The following is a 27,538-nucleotide window of genomic DNA, read 5'->3' on the forward strand; positions in this document are numbered from 1 at the left end:
AAAAATGTGTTGAAGACATTAGGCTATTAAGGATGGATTATTGTTACACAGTGCGAAAGCCTGTAAGCAGGTGATTTGTTACATAGAAAATCACATATTACTGTAGCAGCCATGGGTTTTGGTGTCGGTGATCAACCTGAACAAACTATGGGAATAGAAGATATGCACTGTAATAACCATTATTAGGCTTTCTTAAGAGAGGTAGTAGTTTGCTTTGCCAACTGTAATTTTGTACACATTGGTACTTTTATTACTGTTTGCGAGATGATGGTTGCCTTGTGCAAAGCTTACACTCAGTACAGTGGGCTTCAGTTGGTTATGATGATAAGCCAATGATAAAGGCTATAGGCCTGATTGTTTATTATGAAAAGTTATGATAAATGCAGTAGGCCTAACATATTGATTGTGAAAAGCATATGTGAGAGGCAATGGGCATTTAAAAGTGAATTGGTGTTACTTTGAATTAAAGCCTACAGATAGATTTTTTTGTTCTACAAAATAGTTACATGGAATCTCACTGATTTCCTTAGTAGGCAAGGGTTTTGGTGTTGATTATCTCCCCTTCATAAACCATGAGTCTAATGGTTGCCTTGAGGGAAATTGTATGCTCAGTACAGTAGACTGAGTTAGTCATGGTAACAAGCCAATGATAAAAGCCATAGGCTTGATTGATGTATAGCAAACGTCTATGCCTGATGCTAAAGGTCTGTTCTGCTTGTTATGAAGGCAGTAGCCCTGGCCTATTCATTGTGAAAAGCATATGGTAAAGCCAGTAAACCTCTAACAGTGAATTGTTGTCATATTATGTTACAGGCTGTTGAAAGCTATTTGGTTAAATGTAATCTCATAATTAACCATCATAAGCAAGGGTTATTGTATTGGTTACCCACTCTGACAAACCCTGGGAGTAGAATTTCACTGTGATAATTTTTGTTCGGTCCTGTTGAGAGGGGCTGTATTTTGTTTTGCCTACTGTAATATTGTACATATTTATAATTATATAACTGTACGTCTAATGGTTGGGAGCTTATATGCCTGGGTTATATATAGTGTCAAGCCATTGTTAAAGGCTAGAGGCCTTATCAGATCACTAGGAAAAGTTTTATCATATTCTGTAGGTGTGATCTGTTTATAATGAAAAGTTATGACAAAGCAAGTAGGCCTTACCTATTTTAAAATGTATGTGTTAAAGGCAAATAGATTTTAATGGTGGTTTGTTAATACACTGTGCTAGAGCTTATAGATAGGCATTTAGTTACATGGAATCTCACAGATTACTGTAGAAGGCAGGGGTTTTGGTGCTGGTGACCCACCTGAACAAACAATGGGGATAAACAATTTGCACCATGTCAATCCTTATTATGTAAAATTAGTAGGGAATTTGTACTGTTTGACAACTGTATTTTGTACACAGTTGTAATTCTATTATAGTATACCTGAGGGTTGCCTTGTAGGAAGGCTTATGAACCAACAAGTAGGTCTGAAGTTGCTTATGGTGACAACCCAATAATAAAGGTTATATGCTTGATTGTTTATAATTAAGGCTCACAGTTTTCCGTTTGTACTGAATTTACAGATAAATACAGACAGAAAACTATGTATTTTCCTGTATTTAATTTTAAATACAGAAAAATACAGAAAATAGGCCTTCTTTCGATGATTTTTTCTACTTTCAGTCATGAGTGCCAGGTCTGTAGATATAAACTTTGAGAGTAGGGGTGATGAAAAAAGACAATAGATTTCCTAATTAAGCTTAATTAAGTGCAGATCTACAGTTATTTAGGCTCTTCTACAATGCGATTGGTTTCAGATAATGCTATTGCCATTGTATACTGCTGAAACCTTTTAGACTCTCAAATGCGAGTATACATTTATCAGTTAAATAAATATGGAAAAATACAGAGTGCAGCTTCATATATACAGTGAGCACAAAATAAAAATGGATAAATACAGAAAAAGATAGCAAAAAGTAAATATGGATAAAAACAGATGGAAATGTTAAAAAACCAAATACCATAAAACCGGAAGCCCTATTTACAATGAAAAGTGATAATGAAGGCAGTAGGCCTGACATATTGATTGTGAAAAGCATATGTTAAAGGCATTAGGTATTTAAGTATAGATCGTTATTACTATGTACTAAAGCCCACAGATAGGTATTTTGTTGCATTGAATCCATCTCACAGATTACCACAGTAGGCAAGCATTTTGATGCTGGCTACCCCTTCTGACAAAATGTGGGCATAGGAGATTTGTCATGTCAGAATCCTTGCTTGAGTCTCCTAGGTGAGATAGTAATTTACTTTGCCAACTATACGTCTGTATACTAAGTCATTTTATGACTGTATGCCTGATGGTCCAGCTTATCTCTCTGCTCCCCTTCCCGGCAAAAGTCAATAAGAAGGCTGTCAACAGACAACTAACCTGCTTCCTAGAGGAGAACCGCACCCTGGACCCTTCCCAGTCCGGATTCCGCAGCAACCACAGCACCGAAACCGCCCTCGTCGCCACCACCAATAACATCAGAACCATACTGGACAGCGGCAAAACGGTGGCCCTCATCCTCCTGGACCGCTCGGCTGCGTTCGACACCGTCTGCCACCACACCCTACGCTCACGCCTCAGCAATGCTGGAATCCACGACAGAACCCTGGACTGGGTCACCTCCTTTCCCACCGGCAGAAACAAGAGTGTCCGCCTCCCTCCATTCTGCTCGGAGGCCACCAAAATCATCTGCGGCGTGCCCCAGGGTTCGTCCCTCAGCCCGACCCTCTTCAGCGTCTACATGACCCCGCTCGCTAACATCGCCCGATCCCACAACCTCAACATAATCTCATACTCCGACGACACCCAGCTGATCCTCTCTCTCACCAAGGACTCCGCCAAGACGTACCTCCATGAAGGAATTAGGCCATCCCCTAATGGATGAAGAGCAGCTGCCTCAAACTCAATTCCGACAAGACGGAAGTCCTTATCTTCAGCTCCATCCCCTCCGCATGGGATGACTCCTGGTGGCCTGCCACTCTCAGAACTGCTCCGACTCCCACCGACCACGTACGAAACCTAGGATTCATCTTGGACCCCTCACTATCCATGACCCAGCAAGTCAACACCATCCCCTCCTCCTGCTTCAACACCCTCCGCATGCTCCGAAAGATCTACAAATGGATACCCACCGAAACCAGAAAAACAGTCACCCAAGCCCTTGTAAGCAGCAAACTGGACTACGGCAAAGCCCTCTACGCAGGAACCATGGCCAAACTCCAGAAGAGGCTGCAACACATCCAGAACGCCTCTGCACGCCTCATCCTGGACATCCCCCACCACTGCCACATCACAGACCACCTGAAAAACCTGCACTGGCTCCCAGTCAACAAGAAAATCACCTTCAAACTCCTCACCCACGTTCATAAAGCACTGCACAACACCGGACCAGAATACCTCAACAGACGACTCTCCTTCTACACCCTGACCCGGCATCTCCGCTCCGCCGACCTCGCCCTCGCAACCGTCCCACGCGTCTTCAGAACTACAACCGGCGGTATATCATTCTTGCACCTTGCCGCCAAAACGTGGAACACTCTTCCCACCCACCTGCGCCAGGCCATTGACCTCCTTACCTTCAGGAAACTTCTCAAGACCTTGCTGTTCGAGCAATAGCAGCACCTTTCCCCCTCACCCCCAACCTCTGCCCCTTCCCCTCTTCAGCGCCTTGAGACCCTTTTTCTGTCAATCGAGCCAGCTAGCGGGAACTTAATTGCTAGTTTATTTCTTAAATTTTCTGAAATTATTGCTGATAGGCTAATACTGTTGTCAATATCTTGTGCTATAAGCAGTTTGCATCTGGACTCGTATAAGGATTTGTCAGTTAGTAAAAAACGTGCAATTTTCTCACAGGCACATCTTTGCCCACGGATCATTTTTCTCCAGATACATTTTCTTTGGTAATCAGGCCCAGCACGTTCCACTATGATGGCCCTTTATACAAAACTATAACATAATATAACCCTGGTTAGGACCAAGAAAAATGCGCATGATGCCACTAGCTCAAACACATATTTCCATATCTAGGTATATTTCACTTCTGCAGAGCATACACCTAGGGGTGTTACTTACTTGCACAGAGACTTGCCAAGGCCATGAATGAGGGGTAGCTTCTTCGCCATTTGCTATTCTAACTTGCAGAGATTTTGGTGTGATTGCCGGAGACCCGCAGCTTGTTGGCCAATCTGCAAAGAAAGATTCAAGGTACAGAGATGAGATTCAGGTAAAAATACATACTTTAATGTGAGGGTGCAGCCTACGTCTGGTGGAGAGGCTACCAACACAGAAATCTAAAGAACAGGCAGTGCAGATTCCATCCACGTCGTCACTGTAAAGATTCATGTACAGATAAAACATTTGTTTTACCAATGAGACGCGCACCTGGGGATAGTGACCACCAACACAGAGAACCAGCAGCAACCACCACAGTGAATTCAAAGAACATCTTATCATAGGTCAGAACCCAAAGACTGCATGGAACGCAGCAAAGTACTACAGTTCTGAATGTTGCTTGTTTAAGCCTTTATATAGTACAGTCTGATTGCACCATGTGTCTAAAAATATAAGGCAAATTTCAAGCAGAAGACCCATGCTACAACTGACTCTGAAGTCTAGTATGGATTAGATGACTACACATTGAAAAGTAACGGTCTATCACCGACTTACATGGAAAGAAGTCTATGGTGCTAACTTCACCCGAACCTTTTTGGGCTTCATGTCATAATGATTTTTATGGTCGCAAACTCTGTGCACCGGTCTTTGAGGCCATAAAACACTCTTTCACAATGTACAAAACCTTTTTTGCGAGTCCGAAAAAATATAATGGATTTTGCACTCCTTTCTGATTTGTAAAGAGAAGAGGGCATGAAAGAGGCATTCCCCTCCTCTTTAAAGGAAAATAATGGGGCCAGCTGGAGACTATAAAAGGGTTCCCCGTGACTCCCATATCTCACATATATTAAATGGTCTTCGGGTGAACGAGGGCCCCTTGAAGGGTTGACAGTCCCTGAAAGGTTTAGGCCCCCATGCGCCACAGAGCCTGCGTTACACTCCGGCTCCACGTGCCTTATTATGTAGCGAAAATGTAAATTCCGAGAGCCTCGTGACCGGCACAGGTGCAGCACGGAGAGGTCTATGGGTCAGCATGCCTGTCAGTAGCATATGTTTTTTAAAGAAAAAGTAAAACGCCATGCTTTTCTCGCAGGTTCTGTGTTTACGAATGTTGACTTTATAGAAAATTATTAATTGTCTCCTTGGACTATTTACAAGAAAGTGGAGTGCGAGCTACATATTAGCTATTATCAAGAACACAAACCTGACCCTTACCCTATGTAGACCTTCAAACCTAAACCCAGGTAGCAATGGATTGGTGTGTCCATCTGCCTCCTACACTTTTGACATTATAAGGGATCTAATGGCGCTAAGATGGTCGGGAGAAGTATGTTGCCTAAAGCTGAACTGAAATATGTCTGCTGCTTACCATGGTGCAGAGTGAGTTACCCAATATTGACTACAGGCTGAAATGGGAATCACTTCTTATATAACACTTGGGAACACAAATCAATCACACATAGGCGGACTACATAGATGGTAACATCAAGGCGGTAATCGCTGCACTGGGGGGGACCTGGCTTCTTGGAGGACGCTGCTGCTCTCAAGATCATGAACACTAGCCCTATCAAACGTTATGGCACTATAGTATACTTTACATTCATTTACAATATTACAATCCAGAGGGGTAATGAATCCCGAGGGGAAAGGTTCCAAGATATAGACTTCATTCTACTGGATTTGATGTGGAATAAGTGCAGGCGCAGAGCGGCCTTAACCAAACCTCAACGCCCCATTGGTGAAGGTCACCTAGTAGTATCTAATTTTGAGCTACATTATCTCGAAGCCCAGCTACAGTGGTGGAAAGAGGTGGGTTGGCAACCAATTGAATAATGCCACACAGCACAGAAACACCAGCACTAAAAGGCTTAATCAGAGCGCTACTCAAGAAGGAAAGACAGGCTGCCCCTGGTATTTGAATACTAATGGAATCAAAGCTTGAAAAAACCGATACCTGCATGCCTTGTGCCCCTGATTTACAGTTATAGGTCTAATGGCCCTGCAACATATAAGCGCCTGGAGAGAGCTACAGACATGGGTGGAAAAACACATGGCAACAGTTGGAGAAGTATACAAGAGAGGGACTATCACAAACTTCCCAGATCTGGTCTGGGATTACTAAATATGATTTCCTATTACATTTGGTGGTCAGAGTGACAATCCAGAAAGAGTGGAAGACAAGGCTAAATGAACCACTGGTATTTAAGGGTCTACGAACACACTGCACATTTACTGGACAAACAGAGGCAGTGACCCTTCTATTCCATATGCATCCTGACCAGACCAAATGTTCACTAGATTACCTAAGAGACAAAATGGTGATGGACATTAACAAACCTTTACCGATGAGGAACGGGCATGAGTATTAAGAAATGCCCTGAGCATCTCTAGAAATGCTCAATTCCAGTTAATACATTTCAACTACATCAACAAATATGGGCCTGATTTGGATCTTAGCAGTCGTCCCGCAGAGCCGCGTTGGCAGCGGACCCAAGAAGTCCGTCAAGTTGATAGTGTTCTGCCTGCCCTATTTAAATGTTACAGTTGGACAATCAGTATCCTGCCGGCGGTTTGCTGACAGAGGGAGGACATCGCTGGACTCAATGGAAATTGGCCAATGCCTGTGGCTGTGGAATACAGGTAAGTCAAACACACACACTATACTCTTCACATCTGCCTCCCCCTGCATCACAACCAACACAGCACACCACATGCACACCATTATCCATTGTCATTCCACCACAACACAACGCATACATGCTGAAAACACACATTGATGTACATCCATCACACAACATATACAGAGTAGTGGCACTGCACCCACGCATGACACAGCCATGACAACTACACACTTATCTTCACAAACACACACAAGCACAACTACACACAGCACAACAATGACCGCCACACAGCATACACCTGAATGTGGCATGCAGCAACACATAACACAACAAACACAACGTCCGCACCATATGCAAGTGGCACACATACTGACACAACCACATCACCCACTCCAGCTCCATTCACCTCACCCAGCCAATTGTATTGCACACAACACATACACGTACTGACCCACACACACAACTTGCAGCACAACATGACAGGTACAGGTCCCCTGGCAATGTGCACACATGGACAAAGTTGAGAGGTGTGAATATACCTCATTGTGGTGCCAGCATTCATTTGTCAATGAATACTGGCACCATAATGACCAATGTGTATGTGTGTGATGTGTGTAATGTATCCCAATGTGTCCCCACCCACGTCTGACCCACTTGTGTCCCCGACATATGCATGTCACAATAACTAAAAAAAACATACTGTGACATGTATATGTCTTTAGTGGTCCTGTGCCCTTGTGCAGTGACCCCCCCACATACACAGACAATATGGGTTGCCTACCTTCATGTCCAGCAATGGGGGAGGGGGTCCTGTTTTCTCCAGCGACTTATGACAGCAGCGACAGAGGATCCTGTCCAGTCGTATCCAGCCACAAACAGAAGTGGAATCAAGAGAAAAGGTGAGTTTTCACCCCTTTCCCTCCCAATGTGTCAAGAAAAAAGTGGCGGTCGGACCGCCACTTTTTACTTGGCATTATGGCACATCCAAATCTGCTAGGCGGTAATTGTAGCTAGAGTCCCACCGTCTGACACAGTTTCCTATGGCGCTGTCACAGCGGATGGGAATCTTTGGCGGAGTCGGCAGGACTCAGGCAGGTTAAAGTCTGTGGGACTGCCAACATCTAAATATGGCGGGCGGACCATGATTGTGGTCGATGGGTTTTCATTTGGAAAACCTACGGTTGGACCCTTACCGCCAACATCTAAATCAGACCCTATATTACGTCCAAATGAATAAAGAAGTACTACCCAGGCTAAATCTCCACAATGTGGAGAAGGAGGTTTTATTTTCATATGATCTGGAACAGCCAAGGGCTCAATGAAACCTGACAGTATGAAAGTATAGGACACAATAAATCTATGTGTTGCTGGGTACAACACAGAAACAAGATGACGTATAGCAAATTTGAGATATTGGTAACGTACACCTCGAGAAGAAGCTTAGAAGTAAAAATAAGATCTAGTGGGAAAGAATTACTGACCTGCAACATTCTGCTCCCCCCGCTGAGAAAGAGTGACAGAAAAAACATTTGGAGAAGCACAGCATATATATGAGTTGCCCAAAGAGATCGCTGGTTAACTTCAATGTGTTTAAAGTTTGCAGGAAAGCAATGTATATTTAGGGAAACCATAGCAACCAGATGTCACATCTAACTGTGCATACCACACCATTAATTTTAGATATTGCTTGTACCCATACTTAATCAACCATATTTTATATTCTTTAGGAAAAGCACCTATAACTCAGGCACCGTTTCATGAATTTTCACAACATTTTCAAACTATTTTACAAGTCACTTTAGCTGCTGTGTGTGAAGTTTTGGAGTGATTTATAAAGTGGGGGCTGAGAAAAACAGGGTCGGGCCAAATGCGTTTTCCCCATGTAATTTCCACTGAGTGGAATTACATCAAATTTGGCAGAAAGCTATATCTTGGTCCAGAAAGAGTGCTTTTTGTGATAAGTCTTGGAGTTATTAAAGGAAAAAGAAATATAGATATCTAGGGACCCAGATCCTTCGTGGATCCACTCACACTGGATCCGCTGATCCGGGTCAAAAGCAAGGCCTTGACTAACTGGATGTAACCTGAGAAGAAAGTTGCAGCTGCCCTTTTCTTCTCACATCGGGCGGGGAGAGTGGGGGCAGCGGGGGTGGAAAATGAAAAACTGCCATAAGGGGTCAGGATACAGGTATCCTGACCCCTTAGGACACATGGAGGGGTCTCTGAGGGACCCCTAATGGGAAAAACTACCCATTTTTTATAGCTGATCCATGGATCCACCTTGGTGCTCAGTGTGACCCCCAGTGTAAATCCGCGAGGGATCTGCAGATCCCAAACCCAATGAAAAAAAATACCCCCACTCACGCACCAAAACCTGCTGGTATGGCCGAAGACTGTACGCGGTGTGTGGTTGGGTGCATGCGGGGAGCAGGGAGTTGCCTGCAGGCCATGCCACCACCCCTACTCTGCACAGCTGAAGGCCATGAGATGCGTGATTGTACTAATGTATGGTAATTATATATTACTTCACGTTAAAAAAAAAATACTGAAAAAAGGTTACATGGACATTATAGTTAGGTTCTTGTTGTACCCATAAAAAAACATGGAAATTCTGCAGTTCTAGTTAGTACTTGACTATGCTTATAGTTATTCTTATCTGAAGAAACTATAACTCATGCTATTAAGTAACTTTAGGCTATTGGTTATAGTATCTTAACATAAGTATAAGTATGATTATAACTGTTGAATTTCTATGGTTTTAAGTAGGTAAAATGTGAACCTAACTACAACTTTAACTACCTCCCCCTCATGGACAGTTTTGTCCTCAATAAGTTTACTACAAATGTTACATTGATATTATGAATGATGTTATCCAAGATGACATAAGTGATGTAATATCTGGGGTGATTAGTAGTGTATGGCGAGGATGAGTTATAGTTACCTTAAGCCACAAGTTATATTTACTTCAGCTAACCAAAACTATAACTGCTGAATTTCTATGGTTTTGTGCAAGTAAATTCAGAACCTAACTATAACATCCATGTAACCTTTGTTTTTCTAAGTGAATGTCTATGTTTTTCTAATTCTGTTTCCTGACTAGAACGTCCCTATAACCTTTGTTTTTTTCAGTGAATTTCTATGTGTTTTATAATGTGAAGTAATTTTAATTACCTTACATTAATCCAACCACTGGCACGTACGGCCTTCGGTTGTGTGTAGTAGAGATGGACTAAAGAGCCTGCGGACTACCCCCTATGACCACCCAAACTTGCGTGCCGTGCACACAGGGATTGACCGCAGATCCCGGCCTATGGCCTACCTCCTATAACCAGCCAACCCCACACCACTCATGAAGTGCTTCTTTGTTTGGTGGAGATGTAATCATATTCCTGTGCATCAAGAACGTGTCTCCAAAGTCGGCAGGATACATGCTCGGCGCTCCTTTTAGTAAGTTCTCCATCATCCTGGAAAATGGCGGAAAGACATTGCATGCCATTAATGTATAAGGGGTGGGGCTGAAAAGGCAGGGTTTCTAGGCCAATTTACATACCTGTAGTTCTTAAAAGGGAGAACACCATTGTTGGTCCCAGCAGCAGATGGCAAGAAAGAACCCACTCATCACAGTCACTACATGAGATATCACGCACACAAGAAATTAGGATGATTAGTACTTTACAGAAGTGAAGCTTCAACCTGGGCCCCTGCTTTGTTTATATCTGCAAGTGCTTCCTGTTCAGGTTTAATTTATGTGAAATGAGCAGCGTGCCGGAATGACTCCTGCCCTGCATATTTATCCAAGAAGAGGCCACCGTATTTTTAAAAAATATCAGGGACTGCGGGGAGAACCTCAAGACCCCATGGTTCCAACTAGCTCTCCGCCTCTGCGGGATCTGGCTTTGTTCCTGCACACAGGGAGTGCTGGAAATGCAGCTCCCTGCATGCGGGAGCAATACTTTGATCTCTATCCCAGCCCTCCTGTCTTCAGGCAGGAAAAGAGATGAAAACTCCGCTCCCAGCAAGCAGGAACATTTTGACAGCTCCCGCTTGCTGGAACAGCAGTATTTGCTTTTGCTTGGCGGGAGCTGTCAAAGCTCCCATCAAACAAAAGCAAACAGTTTTCTCCAGAGGGTGGAAACCTCAGGAGAGAGCAGGAACCGGCTCTGAAAGGTAGCGGGCCCCAGGGCCATTAATGGCTCCAGGAGGGGGGCTGCGGGGCCCCTGTCCTTAGTGTCACAGGTCCTGCCCCTGAGAGGTGGAGGTCCCCGGGGCTTGTGGTCTATGTGGCCCTCCTTCAATGTTTTTAATTTTGCCACATTTTTCTAACAGCCACAGGAGGCGGTCAGTGTGACCTCCTCAATTTTTTTAATTTAACCACGGGAAGATGGTGGTCCGTGGAGCACAAAAGTACCCTAGGAGGTTGGCCATATGCCCCGCCCTCCTCTTTTTTAATTTTTTATAATGGTACATGCACTTGGGGCCTAGCCCACCAGGGGGCTAATTTGTGAATAAGACCAGATTTGCAATTTTTGCCAACAATAAAAAAAAATGTTTTTTTGCACTGGTGGGGTCCCAGCACCTAGCCACCTAGGCTAGGGGGTCAGAGTATTCCTACCCTCCCCCTTGTATTTTTTTTAAACTTTTTTCCGGGGACTCGGCTGAAGCCGAGTCCCAAGATGGCTGCCAACACTTCCTGGTTTAAAGTGTTGGCAGCCAATCAGAGCTGTGCAGCTCCATGCACAAGCTCTTATTCGCTGCAAAGTCATCAGGGACTAGATATACAAATTCATTTTCCCTTTAATTTGTCAAAAACTACTGAACGGATTTACACTAATTAAGCAAAAGTGTAATTTGCGTGCTAAAGCTAGATCTCTGCCAAATTTGGTGTAATTACATCCAGTGGTTCAGGCTGTAGTCATGATTAAAGGTCATATCGGAATTAACATGGGAAACACAACTTTTTTGACAGCCCCTTTTTCTCGGCCCCCTTCTTGACGGATCACGTCAAAACTTTCTATGTGCATCAAGAACCACTTTTTATTTTGGAAAGATTTGTCAAATGGTGCCAAAGAAATAGGCAAGTCAAAAAAATGTTTTGCTATGGATACATGGTCCTAACTATAACTACCACCTGGCACCGCCAGCAGGTAATATATATGTATATTTACATTTATATGTAGAAATGTGCCTCTTTTGACATGGTCCCTCCCACTTTTTTGGCCTGGTCTCTGGTGTAATTTTGACTGAAAGTGTGCTGGGTCCCTGAAAACAGGTCCCCAGTGCCAGATCTCTTTCCCTAAAACTGCACGGTCTTTTTTCCCAATTGGCAAATCTTTAGTTGCCACTGTTAGTCCCTAGTAAATGGTACCCCGGTACCTAGGGCATGAAGAACTAAAGGAAGGGCCCTTAGGGCTGCAGCAGATTGTGTCACCCTCAGGGACCCTCTCACCTAAGTGCACCCAGTGCTGCCTTTGCAGACTGCCTGTCATGGTGTAGAACCAAAATAAAAAAATGACATGGCACACAGCCTTTGTGCCCTGTCCAGCTACACTGCATGTACTATATGTAAGTCATCCCTCTGGCAGGTGCCTCTGCCCTGAAGGCAGGGTGCATTATATTACATGTGAGGGCATATCTGCATATGCAGATATGCCCCAGCTACGTATTTGTCGATTCACAGACATAGCCAGTGAACAGTGTAGCCATTTTAAATGCACGTGCTGGACACTGGTCATTACGAGTTACCCAGCTTCATGATGGCTTCAGTGAAGATAGGGATGCTTGGTATCAAACATCTTGTATGAATAATCCCTCACTGAATCCAGTGAAGCATTTATTAATACCTAGAGGTGCCCCCTTCAAAACCTGCCAACTCCTAACATGGGCACTGACTGGTCAGATGCAGTACAGTCACCTTAGACATGGGTCTGGCCTTCTGATGTGAGAGCCAGTGCTCTTGAGGGCTCAGAACAAAAGCCTGCTCTGGCCAGAAGTGTGGCCTCCTCTCCGAAGCAGGATGGACATTCCAGGGCAGGGAGCTTCAAAGGCCTTGCCACCTTTGAATTGCAACCCAGGCCTCTTGAAATGGTGCAGGAGGCCAACCCCCCAGTTCCTGACCCACTTTTGGCAGCAGGTCTGGCGGGAAAATTAGGTAAATTAGGAGGAGTGCCCACTCCATGCCAGTCCCACCCCTATGGTGGACGAGCTGAAGTGGACACTGCTTTTAAAATTCCTCCATCTTGTGTGGAAGGAATTAGGCCTATAGGGTTAGGGCTATGCCATTTGCCAAAGTAAGTCGTCATAGAAAGGGTGTAGTCACCCTAAAGGTGAGTACTCCATTGTCTACCACCTGGCACTCCCTGTAATACCCCTAAATTCAGTATTTAAGTGGCATTCCTGAACCCTAGAATCAGATTCCTGCAACCTAAGAAGCACCGGACTTGTTGGTAGCAGAGAAGACTGAAGAAACCAACTAACTTGGCCCCAGCCCTACTGGCCTGTCTGCAGCCTTCTAGAAAACCTGCATCCAGAAGACGACCGTCATGCAGCCCAGCAACCTCCAAAGCCTTGGGAAGACTGTCTGCCTTCGAGAAGGACCAAGAACTCCTGTAAACAACGGACCTGTCCAGAAGAAACCATCTTTGAAGGAGGAAACCCAACACCAGAAGTGACCACTGTACCCGACACTCCTGGCCCGAGTCTAAGTGGTCCACCCATCCAGTAAAGGTTCCCCAGCACTTCCGACCAAGAGTTCACCGTGCGTCGTCCCCTGCTGGGCTCCCCAGTGCAACTCCTGCAGCCTGAGTCTGAGAGATCCCCCCAACAGCAACGTGTTTGGTGAGCTGAATCTGATGTCTAAAGAAACCCCTGCACGTGGAGCCCCTGGGCCTTGAAGAGCTGAACCAATGATGTCCCTACAACCCCTGGCCCCTCAACTTAACTTGGCGGCTGTGGGTTGACCCCTCCTAGCCTCCTGGCTAGCACCTGTAGCCCATTTCTGGAGGTCATCTCCGTCATATAAATACATAGGGCTCCAGACGTTGTGTTGCCACTCTGACCCAAGCCACCACTGAGCTGCTGAGGGTGTAAGTTTGGTGCTAAGTGTGGCCCCCTTTGTACCTACCTCAATGCCAGGAGATCAACCTCTGACCTTGCTGAACTCACCTGTGATCAGCGCTGCAGTGGATACTGTGTTTATGTGTCTCAATTATTGCCTCTGTGAGTGCAACAAATGCTTAACATGACTCCCTGATAAGCCTAGCTGCTCAACCACACTACCACAAATAGAGCCCTAGACCTATCTATTTCTGCCTCTGCCCATCTATGGGCCCCCCTTGGACTCCCTGCATGGTGTACTTCATTTTAGTACACCATATAGAGAATGAGCCAGTATATATATATATATATATATATATATATGTATATATAGCACAAACAGTGATCAAAAGAGCTGATGAGTGTTACATTACAGTAAACCACCAAACATTTGTAATACAACCTACAAAGAAGTTGAAGAGCATGGTATAAAATAATAAGATAGCCAATGTGCTAGTATGAGTTACAAAGATAAAAAGGTCTCTTATGACACATGTTTTTCAAGTAGTAAGGCTTACATTTCCTTCCTGAAAAGAATGAAGGAGATGAAGGAAGAGTGGTAGGGAGTTCCATATTTTTGGGGCAAATACAGCAAAAATGCAGCCATATGTTTTTCTTTTTTTGAATCTGGCTGGTTCTAGAATCCATTCTGCCTCCTAATAGTGTGCTCCTACTTGCTATGTGTGTAGGGCCAGAGTTGTGTAGAGCTTTTTGTGCTATGCATAGAACCTTCAGTTTGATCCTAGCTTCCACTGGAAGCAAGTGCACTGAGTAAAGGGGTAATGCAATCATAACACTGTGTGCCTGTTGTGTCTTGCTGCTGCATTTAATGTTGCTTTCATTGGGGCTAGGCTGGCTTTTGGAATACCTACATGTGGCATTGCCATAATCAAGTATTGCAAGCACTAGCGATTGTACTGCTGTTTTGAGGTCTCCAAGCGGTATGAATGATTTTATTTTTCTTAGGATGTGTAGATGTAGGTTAGCACTTCTGGTTGCAGCTCGTATGTAAGCTTGCATGTTAAGGTTAGAGTCTAGTGTGATGCCTAGTGATTTTACAGCATCGCAGAAGGTTGGGGTGCAGCTTAGTGAAGTGAGGTTATAAGACCATAGCTGACGTTGTTGGGTTCTAAGTGGTGGGGAGAAGGGAATGAATTTGGTTAGATGGTAATGTGCCAGCCAGTCTTGTGTTTTCATCATGGTGTCATCCAGACTCCAGATATTCTTTTGAAGGGAGAGTTTAAAGTAAGATTGCCTATCATCAGCATACATATGGTACAAGTATTTCCATGAGTGGTTCTGTGTATAGATTGAAGAGCCTTAGTGACATTGTAGATCCTTGGAGAACACCCCTGTTAATGTCAGCTACATCAGATAGGGTGTTGCCAATTGTAATCTTTGTTGTTGGTTCACAAAGAGGGAGATGAACCAGATTGGTGATTATCTAATACGTCAAAATTCTTAATATGTTCACAAAGCTGATTGTGGGAGCATTTTTCAACCAATTTAGCCAAAAAAGACAGATTGAATACAGGTCGAAAGTTGTTTAAGTCTTTCTAGTCCGTGTCCGGTCTTTTTAGAAGGGGAGATACTTGGCCTATTTTTAGGCATTCTGGGAGGGATCCTTGTTGTAGAGATACGTTCACAATTTTTGTCCATAGGAGAGTGATGGTTTGGTGGTTCTCCTTCAGTAGGAGGAAGGGAAAGGGGTCGTTGAAGTGTGTGGTGGGTTTAATTGACTGGATAGAATTGTGAATTTCCCCTTCCGATAGAGATCTGACACTGCTCCAGAATGCTCTGTTTTTTTCTTGGGACAATTGGGGTGTGAAGGTCTATAACATTGCTGTGCGCTGTGAGAGTGTGGATGAGATATGACCCAGGTTGATAACTAGCTTGGCAGGGGATGGAGTCTTATGGTTGCGATTTTCTCTTTAAAGAAAGTTGAAAAGCCATTGCAGATATCCTTCTAGTTGTTTTCAGTTGTGGGTTCTGAAAGATTTCCTGATTGTTGTTAAATTATTTCATAGAGTTTTCTAGGCCTGTTGTTTGCACTGTCAAGTTGGGATTTGATCACTGTTGTTTTGGATTTCTAAATAGCCTTTTTGAATGAGATTCTTTGAGAAGGGTAGTGTTTGGTCCTTCCTTCATAGATGCTCCAGATGTCTTAGTTGTCTTCTTTCATTGTTTATAATTTGATGGACCCATGGTACCGAGGGCTTTTTCTTTTGCCTTTTTAGATTTAGCAGAGCCACCTTCTGAGCTCTGTCGGTCACACTGCTGTGGTAGAGATACGTCAGTTCATGAGCTGATGTTAGGTCGGATGGGAGTGCCAAGGAGGTTTGGCACAGATCCACCAGTTCAGTTCTGTTTATGCGGATGTAATCCCTCTTTCAAATTGTATCCCTTCTTGTTAGACCCTTGATTTTTATTTCTTGTGTGGATATTTGAAAAAGAATTTGATGGTGATCTGACCAGTCAGTCGAGTGATCTCAGTCATGTTTACTGATCCCTGTTTAGCGATGATGTGGTACAGTGCAGCCCCTTTGTTGTGAGTTGGTTCCTTGTCTGTTTGGACCATGTTGAGGTCCTGAAGTAGGTTGCCGAGGGCTGCCACTGTGGGGTCTTTGTTATTGTTCCATTGCAGGTTAAAATCTCCTAGTAGTATTGTCTTCCAGAAGGAGGTGGCATTGATTGTGATTGTTTCCATAAGTTGCACAAGGAAGGTTGAGTCATTCCCGGGTGGATGATATACAAGGAGTTTTTTCGCAAGAAGTTTCTTTTCCAGCTTGATTTCAGCTCACAAGAGTTCAAACAGTGATGTCTCTTCTGGTTAGAGTGAGTTTATAGTTAGGGAGTTCCTATAGATTATAGCAAGACCTCCTCCCGCTTCAAAGTGAGGCCTCGACTTAAGATGGTGTAATTCGCAGGAATGAGAAGGTCCATCATTGGGGCACCCGTTTGGTTGAGCCAAGTTTCAGTTAGAAAGAAAATACCCAGATCATGTACAAGGATCACATGTGCTATGTCCATTGCGTGTTTTGCAGCTAATCTGCAATTGTACAGCATGCATTTCAGGTTTGTCACTGTTTTCTGAGTTACTGTGGTGGGCAATGTGTTTGTTGCAATCAGAAAATCAGAATCAAGTTGTTGTGTTTGACATGTAGAGGGTTGTGTTTTTGGTTTTTGTATTTGGAAGTCTTGGCAATTGGGATGTTGGATGTAGTGTCAAGGTGGGTTTTCTGTACCCCATGGTAGTATATTAGCAGAGTGTTTACCCTTCTTCTGAGAGGTGATTGTTTGTTCTTCTTGGCCGGTGAAGCTTGTTGTCATGGGGAGTTGTGAGACTTTTGTTGTAGGAAAGTTTTTTTCTGTTAGATGGGGAGTCAGTGCACTTAGTAGTGGGCATGTAGATCTTCTCTAGGGTGTGTAGAAGTGTGATGACTTTCTTTTTGACCCATTCTATCTCTACCTTGAGAAGTTGCAGATTGTCGTTGATTTGGTTTATGGGGAGATTGAGTGAGTGGAACTGACAAATTGCCTTATCCTTCTGTGTAAAATTGACTGGGTCAGGATTTACGTTAGGTAGAGTGAACCATAATGGCATTTCTCTCGCCTGCTCTTTTACTGGGGAATGTTTTTTGTTTACTGCTCACTGACCTGTTGTAGAGTAGTTGCTTATCGAACTAAGAGGGCTGTTTTTAGAAGGGTCTAGTTGGAGTCTTTGTGAAGCTGTGCAGACTGAAGAGCTCCATTTACCATTGGGTGTAGTGCTGTGGGTGGTGTTAGTAGGTGTAAGGTAATGGTTAGGAGTCGGGGTATGAGATGCGCAATTGGGTGATTTAGCTGGGTCTGCTACTTCCCTTTTCAGGTCACTAAAAAGTGAGTCAAAAGCTAGTAGATCATTGTTCGCTGCCTTGATAAGGATGTTGCAGTTTTTATAAACTGAAATGGTAGCTTTTGCTTTGAGTAAGGGGGCGGTGCTATTGTGATTGTGAAACCATGGGGGATGTTCTGTGTGACATTGACTGCTTTGAGGGAGTAAAACACATTTCACCATTTTGCCGTGCATCTCGTGCTAAAGATGAGACCAGTCTTTTTATTTTATTTTATTGTTTTTATTAACATTTTACTGTTGTACATAATCAGATCAATTTGTGGCATTGACATACCCTTATTTCACTCACATATATAAGCTGTTGCAACTTCTAGGAATAATCTCTGATTGATCATTTGCTGAGTTCCTACTCAAAATTAGTGCCCAGCCTCTGTGTTTCCCTGACTCTGTGCTTAGTCTGTGTGTCAAATGTATATGCCCTTTCGTCGTATACTATGGTATCGCTCTTTTGACCATGTAGCATTCTATGCTTAACTCTAACCAATATATGTACATGATGGTGCATTGTGGAGAGGGTGAATACTGGTTACTAGTTACGGGGGTATGGATCAGGGTTTGTTCACCAGGAGGGGTGTCAGGTCTGCTCGCTATCTATACGACTTCTTTTTCGGACGGGGCATCACCAAGGGGTTGAGCTCTCCATCCTCACACTACCCCATCCAGCGTCAGCTGGTGGCCTCCGTGCCTGCCCACTGTCTACCTGGGCCCTTCAATTGTAGCTTGCCAGGGGGGCAGTCCAGTTCTATCCGGTTATGTTAGGGTTCATTATGTCAGTCCTATTTCGGTTACTCTCTCTTCTTGTTCCGTGGCTGCCCCCAACCCATCTGTTGGGGCTCCCAGTTCTCGTTCCATATGCTCCCATTTGGTCAATGCCTCCTCCCACATCGGGGCAATGGGTGTCTGGCGCAACCCCCGAGCCTCCTCACGCTTCAATACCTGCAGTTCAGCGTTTGCCCATTTTGACACATCCCGTCTCCAGTCTCCTATGGAGGGGCCCCTTGGCGATCTCCAGCCTAGTGTAACTCGTCTCCTAAACAACACTAAAGCCAGGTCAAGGAATCGTCCGCTTACTTTTTCTAGGGCCGGCCCCGGGTACAAGCCCAGCAGATACACAGAAGGGGCCAACACCAGTGTGGCACCCAAGAGATCATCCAGGTCGGTCAACGCTGCCCTCCAGCTCCACAGGAGCTCAGGGCAGTGCACACCATGTGGTCCAGATCCGCGTCTGCTTCACCACATCTAGGGCACCCCCTAGGTTCACCACCATACATGAGATTCAGCCGATGTGGGGTGAGGTACGTCATGTGGGTATAGTTGTATTGTATGTATCGTAGGCGTGTATTCCGTCAAACCACCCGTGGGTATGCCAAAATCTTCCTCCATTCCGCTTCCAACATGTCCCTATCTAGTATCTTTTCCCATCTCTCCTTTAATGACTGTAGTGGGGCTAGGGTGTCTTCTTTTTAGGCCTTTTACAGTTTGGAGACCAGATGACGATCTATTCCGGAGGTTAACAGGAGGTGCAAGACCCGGTGTGAGGTAGGTTCCACATTAACTGAGCTCCAGTGCTCCTTTATATTATGTGTCAGGTATTGGTATAATAGGAATTGTCCGCCTGGTACTCCACTTTGGTCTATCATGTCAGTGAAGGGTCTCAACACCCCGTCCCAAAAGAGGTCTCCCAGGGTCTCCACCCCTGCCTTCGTCCAGACTCCCAACCCAGAACTCAGCAAGGTCCCCTCCGCAGCGTCCTGAGTTATCACCGACAGGGGTAGTGCCACAGAGTAAGCCCATCCCACTCCCACACGTTGTGAGCATCTCTTCCAACAAGTCAAGGCTACCTTCGTCATGACACTCCCCTCCTGCGCCTCCACTCGCCGACCTATCATCAGTGCTATGATCCACTCTCTATTCTTCTCGCCGTTAGCAGTGCACCTATCTAGGCGACCCTCCCCTGTGCACCACCTGGAGATCCACTGCAGTTGGCATGCCAGATAATAAAATTTGAAATCTGGAGCTCCCAATCCCCCGCGCTGGTTGGTCTGCATAGGGTCGCGAGCGCAGTGCGTCTGCGGCCTCCGTCCCAGACAAGGTCCCTGAGCAGGGTGTCCAAACCCCGGAACCACGTCGGAGGGATTAACGCTGGCAGGTTGGTGAAGTAGTAAAGGAGGCGGGCAGCATAATCATTTTAGATAACGATATTCTGGCCATTATGGATAGCTTAAGAGACCGCCATAACCCCACGGATGCCCGAAGCGAACGGAGCGCCCTACCTACGTTACCCTTGCGAAGGTCCTTCAGGTCATGAAACACCTGTATGCCCAGATACCTAAAAGTATGTGGTGCCCATACCATAACCTCCGGACAGGACGAGGGGCGCTCACTTCCCGCTATCAGAGGGAAAACAAAGGTCTTGCCCCTATTGAGGCGTAGGCCGGAGAGACTTCCAAAGTGGTCCAGACTGGTCAGAGCCCAAGGTAGCCCCATCCCTAAGGTAGATTAAGATGTAATCAGCATTGAGTGAGACAATATGTTCAGCCTGTCCCCACTCCACTCCTCTGCCCCTACCCTCCATCCGTAGCCGGGCTGCCAGTGGCTCAATAGCCAACGCAAATATTAATGGAGATAACGGGCACCCCTGCCTGGTACCCCTACATATGGGATAAGCCTCTGACACCATCCGGCCCGTATCACTCTTGCCAAGGGGGGTGCATACAGCAGGTCCACCCATCTTAGCCATCCCTCCCCTAATCCCATCCGGAGCATAACAGTCCTCAAATAGTCCCATTGAATCGAATCAAAGGCCTTCTCAAAATCAATCGCAATTAGCATCCCTGAAGGGGGCTTCTCCTCATGTGGCATATGTACAATGGTAAAAAGGCATCTGAGGTTCAGCGAGGTATTACGTGCTGGTACAAACCCATTTTGATCCTCGTGTACCAGATTGGGTATATGTTGGAGCAATCGATTAGCCATGAGTTTGCTGAGAATCTTGAAGTCACTGTTCAACACTGACAGTGGACGGAAGTCAGTCACTGATACCTCCCCTGAATCCAGCTTGAGGAGAGGGAGCACCAAAACTTCGCCCAGTGAATCCGGTAGGAGGCCGTGCTGAAACGCCTCTGTGTACATCTCAACCAGCTGGGGGGGCCAGCAAGGCCGAGTACCTCTTATAGAAGTCCATTGGGAGTCCGTCCGTGCCCGGAGTCTTCCCCGAGGCTAGTTGCGTGATGGCCTCCTGGACTTCTTCTAATGTCACCGGTCCACCCAGTCTGTCCCTCTCCTCATGTGCCAGTCTATTCAAATGTAGCAGGTGCAAGTAAGCATCTAGGGATTCGGTCCCAGGTATATCTGGGCTCCTGTAGAGGAAGGTATAGTAATCTCTGAAGGCGCCATTTATGGCGCCCGGTGTATATCTACGCTCACCCATCATATCACGCACCCTCATGATAGGTGCCCCCCTCCTTTTGGTCTCACCAACCACGCTAACATCTTGCCTGATCTGCCCTCCTCTGCCTGTATCGAGGCTAAGTATCTCTGCACACTGTGGCATCTCAACTGCTCCTCAATATGGGAATGTGATCTCATCGCTTCCTCGTACCTGGTGTGCTCCAGCACCTCTACACTCCTCCCCCTTTCTCCTTCATGTATGATCTTCTCTAACTTGATTAATTCCCGCTCCAGTGTGTGTCTTATCCCCGCTGTCTGTCCCAATAACCTCTTCTTGCCACCTTCAGTGTTTCCCACTCCATATGTCTGGCCGAAGCGAATCCCTTATTAATAGCAATATGGTCTGCCAGATAAGAGCGGAGCGCCTCTCTGTATGCCTGGTCTTCCAGTGCAGCCGGGGCCAGTCTCCACACTGGTATGGGGGGTCAATCGTCAATCGCCCTCCATGTAAGCATCAGGGGGTTATGGTCAGAGAGGGTGCGTCCTAAATAATCTGAATACGTCATTCCCTGCGCTACTATGAGCATGAGCATACTATCCTATCTATCCTAGTATGGACCTGGTGCAAGCATGTGTAGTAGGAGTAGTCCCTTTCCCCTGGGTGTTGGTTACGCCAGACATCTACCAGCTCCCATGCCTGCATCCATTCCCTCAGATTTTTAGCTATTTTGTGGGTTACTGCGCCTGTCAGCGGAGGAGTGGAACGGTCTAGCTCTATGTCCATTATGCTGTTAAAGTCCCCACCAATCAACAACTCTTCGCCCTTTTGGCGAGTAAGATGACTCGATAGGCGCTGCATAAAGGGGATCTGATTCTGATTAGGGGCATATACACTACTCAGAAAAATTGGGGTTCCATGGAGCTTCCCCTCCAAAATTACAAATGTGCCCTCCTGATCTATGTCAGTAGAGATAGCTTCAAAGGGGACTCCAGCTCTGACCCACACCAGTGCTCCTCTGGCATAAGCCGAGTACTTGGTAGCAAACACCTGCTCTCTCCATCTACGTCTCAGCTTTTCAATTTCACCTGCAGTGAGCCACATGAATACCTCGTCTTTTCAATTAGGATAACACTCTATGTCGTTTAGTAGGTGACCACATTCCCCTTATGTTCCATGTTAGTAAATTATACTCTGTCATATTGATGTGTCTGTAGCAAACCAGGCCTTACCCCCTCCCCTAAGACCTCGCACCCCATCCGTCATTTGCAATTCTTGTATATATGTGACCCTCGTCTTCCACTTCACCATCAGAACGTAGAACTGTGAATCCCAATTCCCAACCTCCAGACCACCTCTCCAACTGTAGGTAGCCCAGAAAACAGTGCAACTTAGTCAACAGGTTTGGTGTAGATCTTGCCATCTTAAGCTGAGTGGCCGAGACACCTGTGGGGATGGTGACTCCGTGCCCGTCAGGGCCTGCTGTATGTATTATGCTCCTCTCCTTGGGTCCAGACTATGGATTCGCTCAGCCCAGTTCATCCGCAGTTTGTGGGGTCACCTTCGGTGCAGGTGCAGAGCAGCTGGAGCCCTCTGCCGAGGACACAGAAGCAGGGTCCGAATCTCCTCCGCTACCATCCTGTGAGGACACCTCCTTGTTTATGGATGCCGCCGCCTTCTTTGCCAGTTCTTTCTGGTCCCTGGTTGGTGCAGCCCGTGGGCAATGCCTGTTCCACTGTCTCCTCTGTCCTCTACGGTGTCCACGTCCTGCCTGGTCATTCCCGTTGCGATGCCCTCCCTCTATTCCGTGTGCTTTCAGCCACTCCCATGCCTCTTTGGGACTCTGGAAGAATGTAGTTTTGTCATCGACAATCATCCTCAGCCTTGAGTACTGAATCCCTTCTTCCCTGAGTGCCCTCTTCACAGCCAGGAAGGAAGCCTGTCTGGTTTGGACGTCTGTTGTGAAGTCCGGGAATAGCAGCACCTCGCCATTCGCCACCTTAAAAGGTCCAGCTTCCATGGCACGTTGGAGCAAGGCGTCTCTGTCCTTGTAGTGCAGCAGTTTAGCCACCACCACCCGATGCGGCCTCCCCGGTTCTAGGGGTCTCAACGGTACCCGATGCGCTCGTTCCAAGGAGAAAAACAGAGTCAGGTGCTCTGGCGCTACCACAGTGCGTAGCCACTCCTCGAGGAACTCCACCATGCTTGTTCCTTCCGCACCTTCCAGTAGGCCCACCACGCGTACATTATTCCTGCAACTTCTCCCTTCCACCTCTTCTGCCCTTCGCTCCAGGCGTAGAACTCGGTCAGTTAGATTAACTACTGTGGCTGCCAGGTTTGCATGTTTCGGTGTTAGCTCCGTCAGTGTGGTCTCTGCCTCCCGCACTCTATCTGTCAGCTTTTGGTGGTCTGCCCTCAGGAGACCTAACTCCACTGCCACTTGGATGATATTGTGTTGCAGGGTTGCCTTGGTGTCCTCAATTGCACCTAGTATCTTATCCAGTGTGGCTTGCACTGTTAGTTGGGTGAGGTCTCCCATGTTCCCCCCACTGCGATCAGTTGGAGTTTTGCGGCTCATCATGTTGCCCTTGTTCCAGCTTCTGGATGTCATCTGTGGTATGATGCACTGTGTTCTGAATGTCCAACTGAGAGGGGGCCTTTCTCTTTATTGATTATGACGCTCGCCGGTCACAGTCGGGGCTCACCCCAGCGGGAATCGCAACGACAAAGCGACTATTCTCTGGTCCCATGGGTGCCTCCCCTGCTGGCCCCCGCCAATTGAGATGCTCTCTGCATATATGCTATGCCAATCCAGTTCTGTCTGGGTGCCAGCCGGGTTTACCCCTCTTAGGTTGTGATGGCAGCACCGAGGCGGCGCACCAGTGGCCGATGCGAAGGAACAAGTATCCTGGTATGTCTTCTCCCTGCCCAGGATGGTTCTGCCTGCTGTTTACTGCCCCTTACGGCTCCCCGGCCCCTCTGACGATCCGCCACCGCCCTCATTTGCTCTATTCGCAATTGTCTTAGTGCCCCGGCATGTCCTCTCTGCCCAAAATCTCAGGCCTTCACTCCTGCCTTCACCACTGCCGTCCGGACCCGCCAGCGGCGAGGGGGTGCCCGGCAGTGCCTCCCCGCACCTTTGTGCAGCGCCCCCACGCCTCCTGCAGGGCGCAGGCGGCCTCCATTGCTCTTGTCGTTGGGTCCAGGAAGTCTCCTGCTCAGTGCCCCAGGCGCAGCATGGACCCCGCGCCCCGGTCCCTACTCCCAGCCGCAGTCTCCCTGTTGGGGCTGCGCGGGGGCTGGATTCTTGGTTGTCGCCTGCTGCCCCACGAGGGGGGGCCAGATCCGATTCTCGGACGGGGTTCAGAGGGCTCCCCAGCACCGCTACGATGTCGCCCCAGGTTCCGTCAGCGCCCGTCTGTCTTCTGCCGCATCCCGCGGCCTCTCTCCGCAGCCTCCGGCAGTGCCGTTTTACTCGCGCGCCCGGCTTCAGGGTCACGCTCAGGCCCTCAACGCAGCCTTTCCCCACTTACTGCGTGGGGCAGCTCCAGGAAGCTCCGACCCGGCTCCGTCGCTCCCAGCCACGTTCGATCGACCCGCACCGCGCAACCTTCCCTGCTGGTCCCCAGGGGGGGTTTAATGTTTCAGGATCTTTTAACAGGCCCTGACGGAGCCACTGGTTTACACGCCCGCCATCTTGGCTGGGTTAGCCACGCCCCCAAGATGAGACCAGTCTTAATGGCTCCATTTGAGAAGCAAAAATAGAAGTCCGATATGAGAGTTTCAGAGTTGCTTTTTAGAATATTGTGTTTGAATTTTCTTGCTCCATTTTTGGATAAGACAAGTGGGTACTTGATTCTGAATGAGTTAATGCCCGCAGGGGAGAGGATGGGAACATTAGCATTATTGTGGCACAACATCTTTCTTTCCTGGAGGGCCAATGATGGCATTCACTTATTGAAGAGGGACCAGACCTTTGCCAATTTCTAATCAACAAGCAGCAGCAGGACCGTGGTGCTACTGACCAAAAATAATTTTTCCTTTACTCCTTTTCCCTTCTTCCTCTTTTTCTTCCTTCCTTTTTCTTTCCTTTCCTTTTACAATCTTTATTCTTCCTTTCCCTTGTTTTGTTTTTTCTTTTTCTTTCCCCTTTTTCTTTCCTTTTTCTTCTTCTCTCTTTTTTCTTCCCTTTCCTTTCCCTTCTTTTCTTCCTTTTCCTCTTTACCTCTTACAGATGGCCGCAGTAGGGTAGGGAAGGGTAGGTTCTTGTTGGAGGGCAAATAATTGGGGTTCTGAAACAAGTCTGTGTAAGTGCCTCATCTTCCCCTTAATAGGCAATTGTAATGGACCTTGAAACAAGGTGGGTTGTTGTACGTATTTCTCTAATATAGTATGGCCGCCTTGTGTTTAAGGTTTACTAGCAATGGATGTGATGGCCCAGTCCTCTGCCAATTTTGTTTCCTAATAAATATATATACACACACACACATATATATATATATATGCATACACATATATACATATACTCTAAAGCCAATATTATTAGCTGAATATTATGTGCATTGTACGCAACCTGTATACATTTAACTACAGACATCCACCATGTTGAGCAGCTCCTTCAGCATGGCGACTGTGGATAGCCATTTAGAGTCAGTGCCTGCATCAGTGATGGACCTGTCCACTGCCATCCTCAGAGTTAAAATCACTGGCTCATTTCCAGGGGAATTTCAAACACTCCTCACCTATACTTATCACTGTATCATGAAAGCCAGGAAGGTCAGTATTTGAAAGATATATGTCAATGAGTGTCAGCTTGACCTCTGAAAAATCACCATTGTCAGACCCGATACCCTTGGCAGGTAGCCTCCCAAACGTTTTGCCTTCATCCCACATACTTTTGCTGAACTTGTTTTTGCTGGCTTTAGGACTTTGTTCACTTTACCTCAGCCAGCTAGTGCTAAAGGGCTTGTGCTTGGTCCCTAAAACATGGTAAAATTGGCATAGACCTGATTGGCACATTTAATTTACTTACAAGTCCCTATTATATGGTACTACATGTACCCATGGCCTGTAAATTAAACGCTACTAGTGGTCCTACAGCACTCATTGTGCCACCCACTCCTGTAGGTCGTTAACTCATCTCAGGCCTGCCGCTGCAGCGTGTCGTACAGTTTTAAACTGCCATTTCGACCTGGCGAAATAAGCATTTTGCAAGGCATAAACCTCCCTTTATAATACTGATAGGTCACTCCTAAAGTAAGCCCTAACAGCTTCTAGAGCAGGGTGCATTGTATTTAAAAACTTCTGAAGTCGTTTTTCACTGTGGTAAGGCCTATCTCTCCCATTGACTAACACTGGGTTACCGTATTACATTTAATAAGTGCTAACTTTGGATTGGGCAGTACAAGCATAAAATGGTCCAAACAGATAAAACAAAAGATATATTACTTACATGAATGGAAATAAATCCTTAAGGAGTAAACACATTACTCATAATCTATCAACTAAGAAGGAGAGCAGAGAAAAACAAAAAGGAAAATACCACCAGAGCCATACACATACGCAAAACGATTGTGTGTGTTGATCTTACACATTATGCACAATAATACAATGGTTGCTCTGTGATGTGAAACAGTGATAAAAGGTTCTTGTCCAAGGTGACGAGAATTGAAATACAAATAAAACAATAAACACATTAATTAATTAATGAAAACAATATATTGTTTTATTTGTATTTCACTGTTTACTCCTTAAGCATTTATTTCTATTCATGTAAGTAATATATCTTTTGTTTTATTCATTTGGACCATTTTGTGCTTGTGCTGAACTATACCCAGTTCAAGCGGTACACTAGGTAACCCCATTAAGTTGTGAAGGAATTTTGGATTGGGAGCAGATAGGTATATGCTGTTTAGACTAAAATTAATTGTAATTTATAATGCTCCTTAATGGTAAAGTTGGATTTTAAAATCACAATTCTGAAAATGCCACTTTTAGAAAGTTGACATTTTCTTGTCCTAACTAATTGTGCCTTCTGCCACTATCCTGGGTCACATGACTGTTAATGGGTCTGATGTTGGAGATTGTGTATTGCTCCCAGGTAGTGGACTAGCTGGGGTGGGATGGACCATCCTGTCAGGATGGCTAGAGGCTTTGCTGTACGCTGCTCCACTTACACTTCAAAGGAATTGTCTCTAGTACACACAAAGGACCCTGATACCAGCCTTTGTCAACCCAGACAGTTTGAAGCCTTGATAGAGGAAGGGAAGAACTTTTCAGAACTAAAGTGGGGGTAGGGCAGGATAATACCTCCACTCATAAAGGCTGGTGCCTGGTTTAAATATTGGACCCCCAGAAACCACTTCATACTACACTTCTGGACCTGTG

General features: G+C 46.0%; 1 protein-coding gene across 1 annotated transcript in view; it reads right to left on the reverse strand.

The window, feature by feature from the left end:
• LOC138290716 (ovochymase-2-like) overlaps positions 1 to 27,538 on the reverse strand; it is a 559,559-nt gene that overhangs the window by 146,564 nt on the left and 385,457 nt on the right. The window contains exon 21 of the mRNA XM_069230265.1: positions 4,117 to 4,229. Coding sequence (XP_069086366.1) covers positions 4,117 to 4,229 — 113 coding nt within the window. The remainder of the gene's footprint in view (positions 1 to 4,116; positions 4,230 to 27,538) is intronic.

This window comes from Pleurodeles waltl, chromosome 1_1 (assembly GCF_031143425.1).
Source record: "Pleurodeles waltl isolate 20211129_DDA chromosome 1_1, aPleWal1.hap1.20221129, whole genome shotgun sequence".
Lineage (NCBI taxonomy): Eukaryota > Metazoa > Chordata > Amphibia > Caudata > Salamandridae > Pleurodeles > Pleurodeles waltl.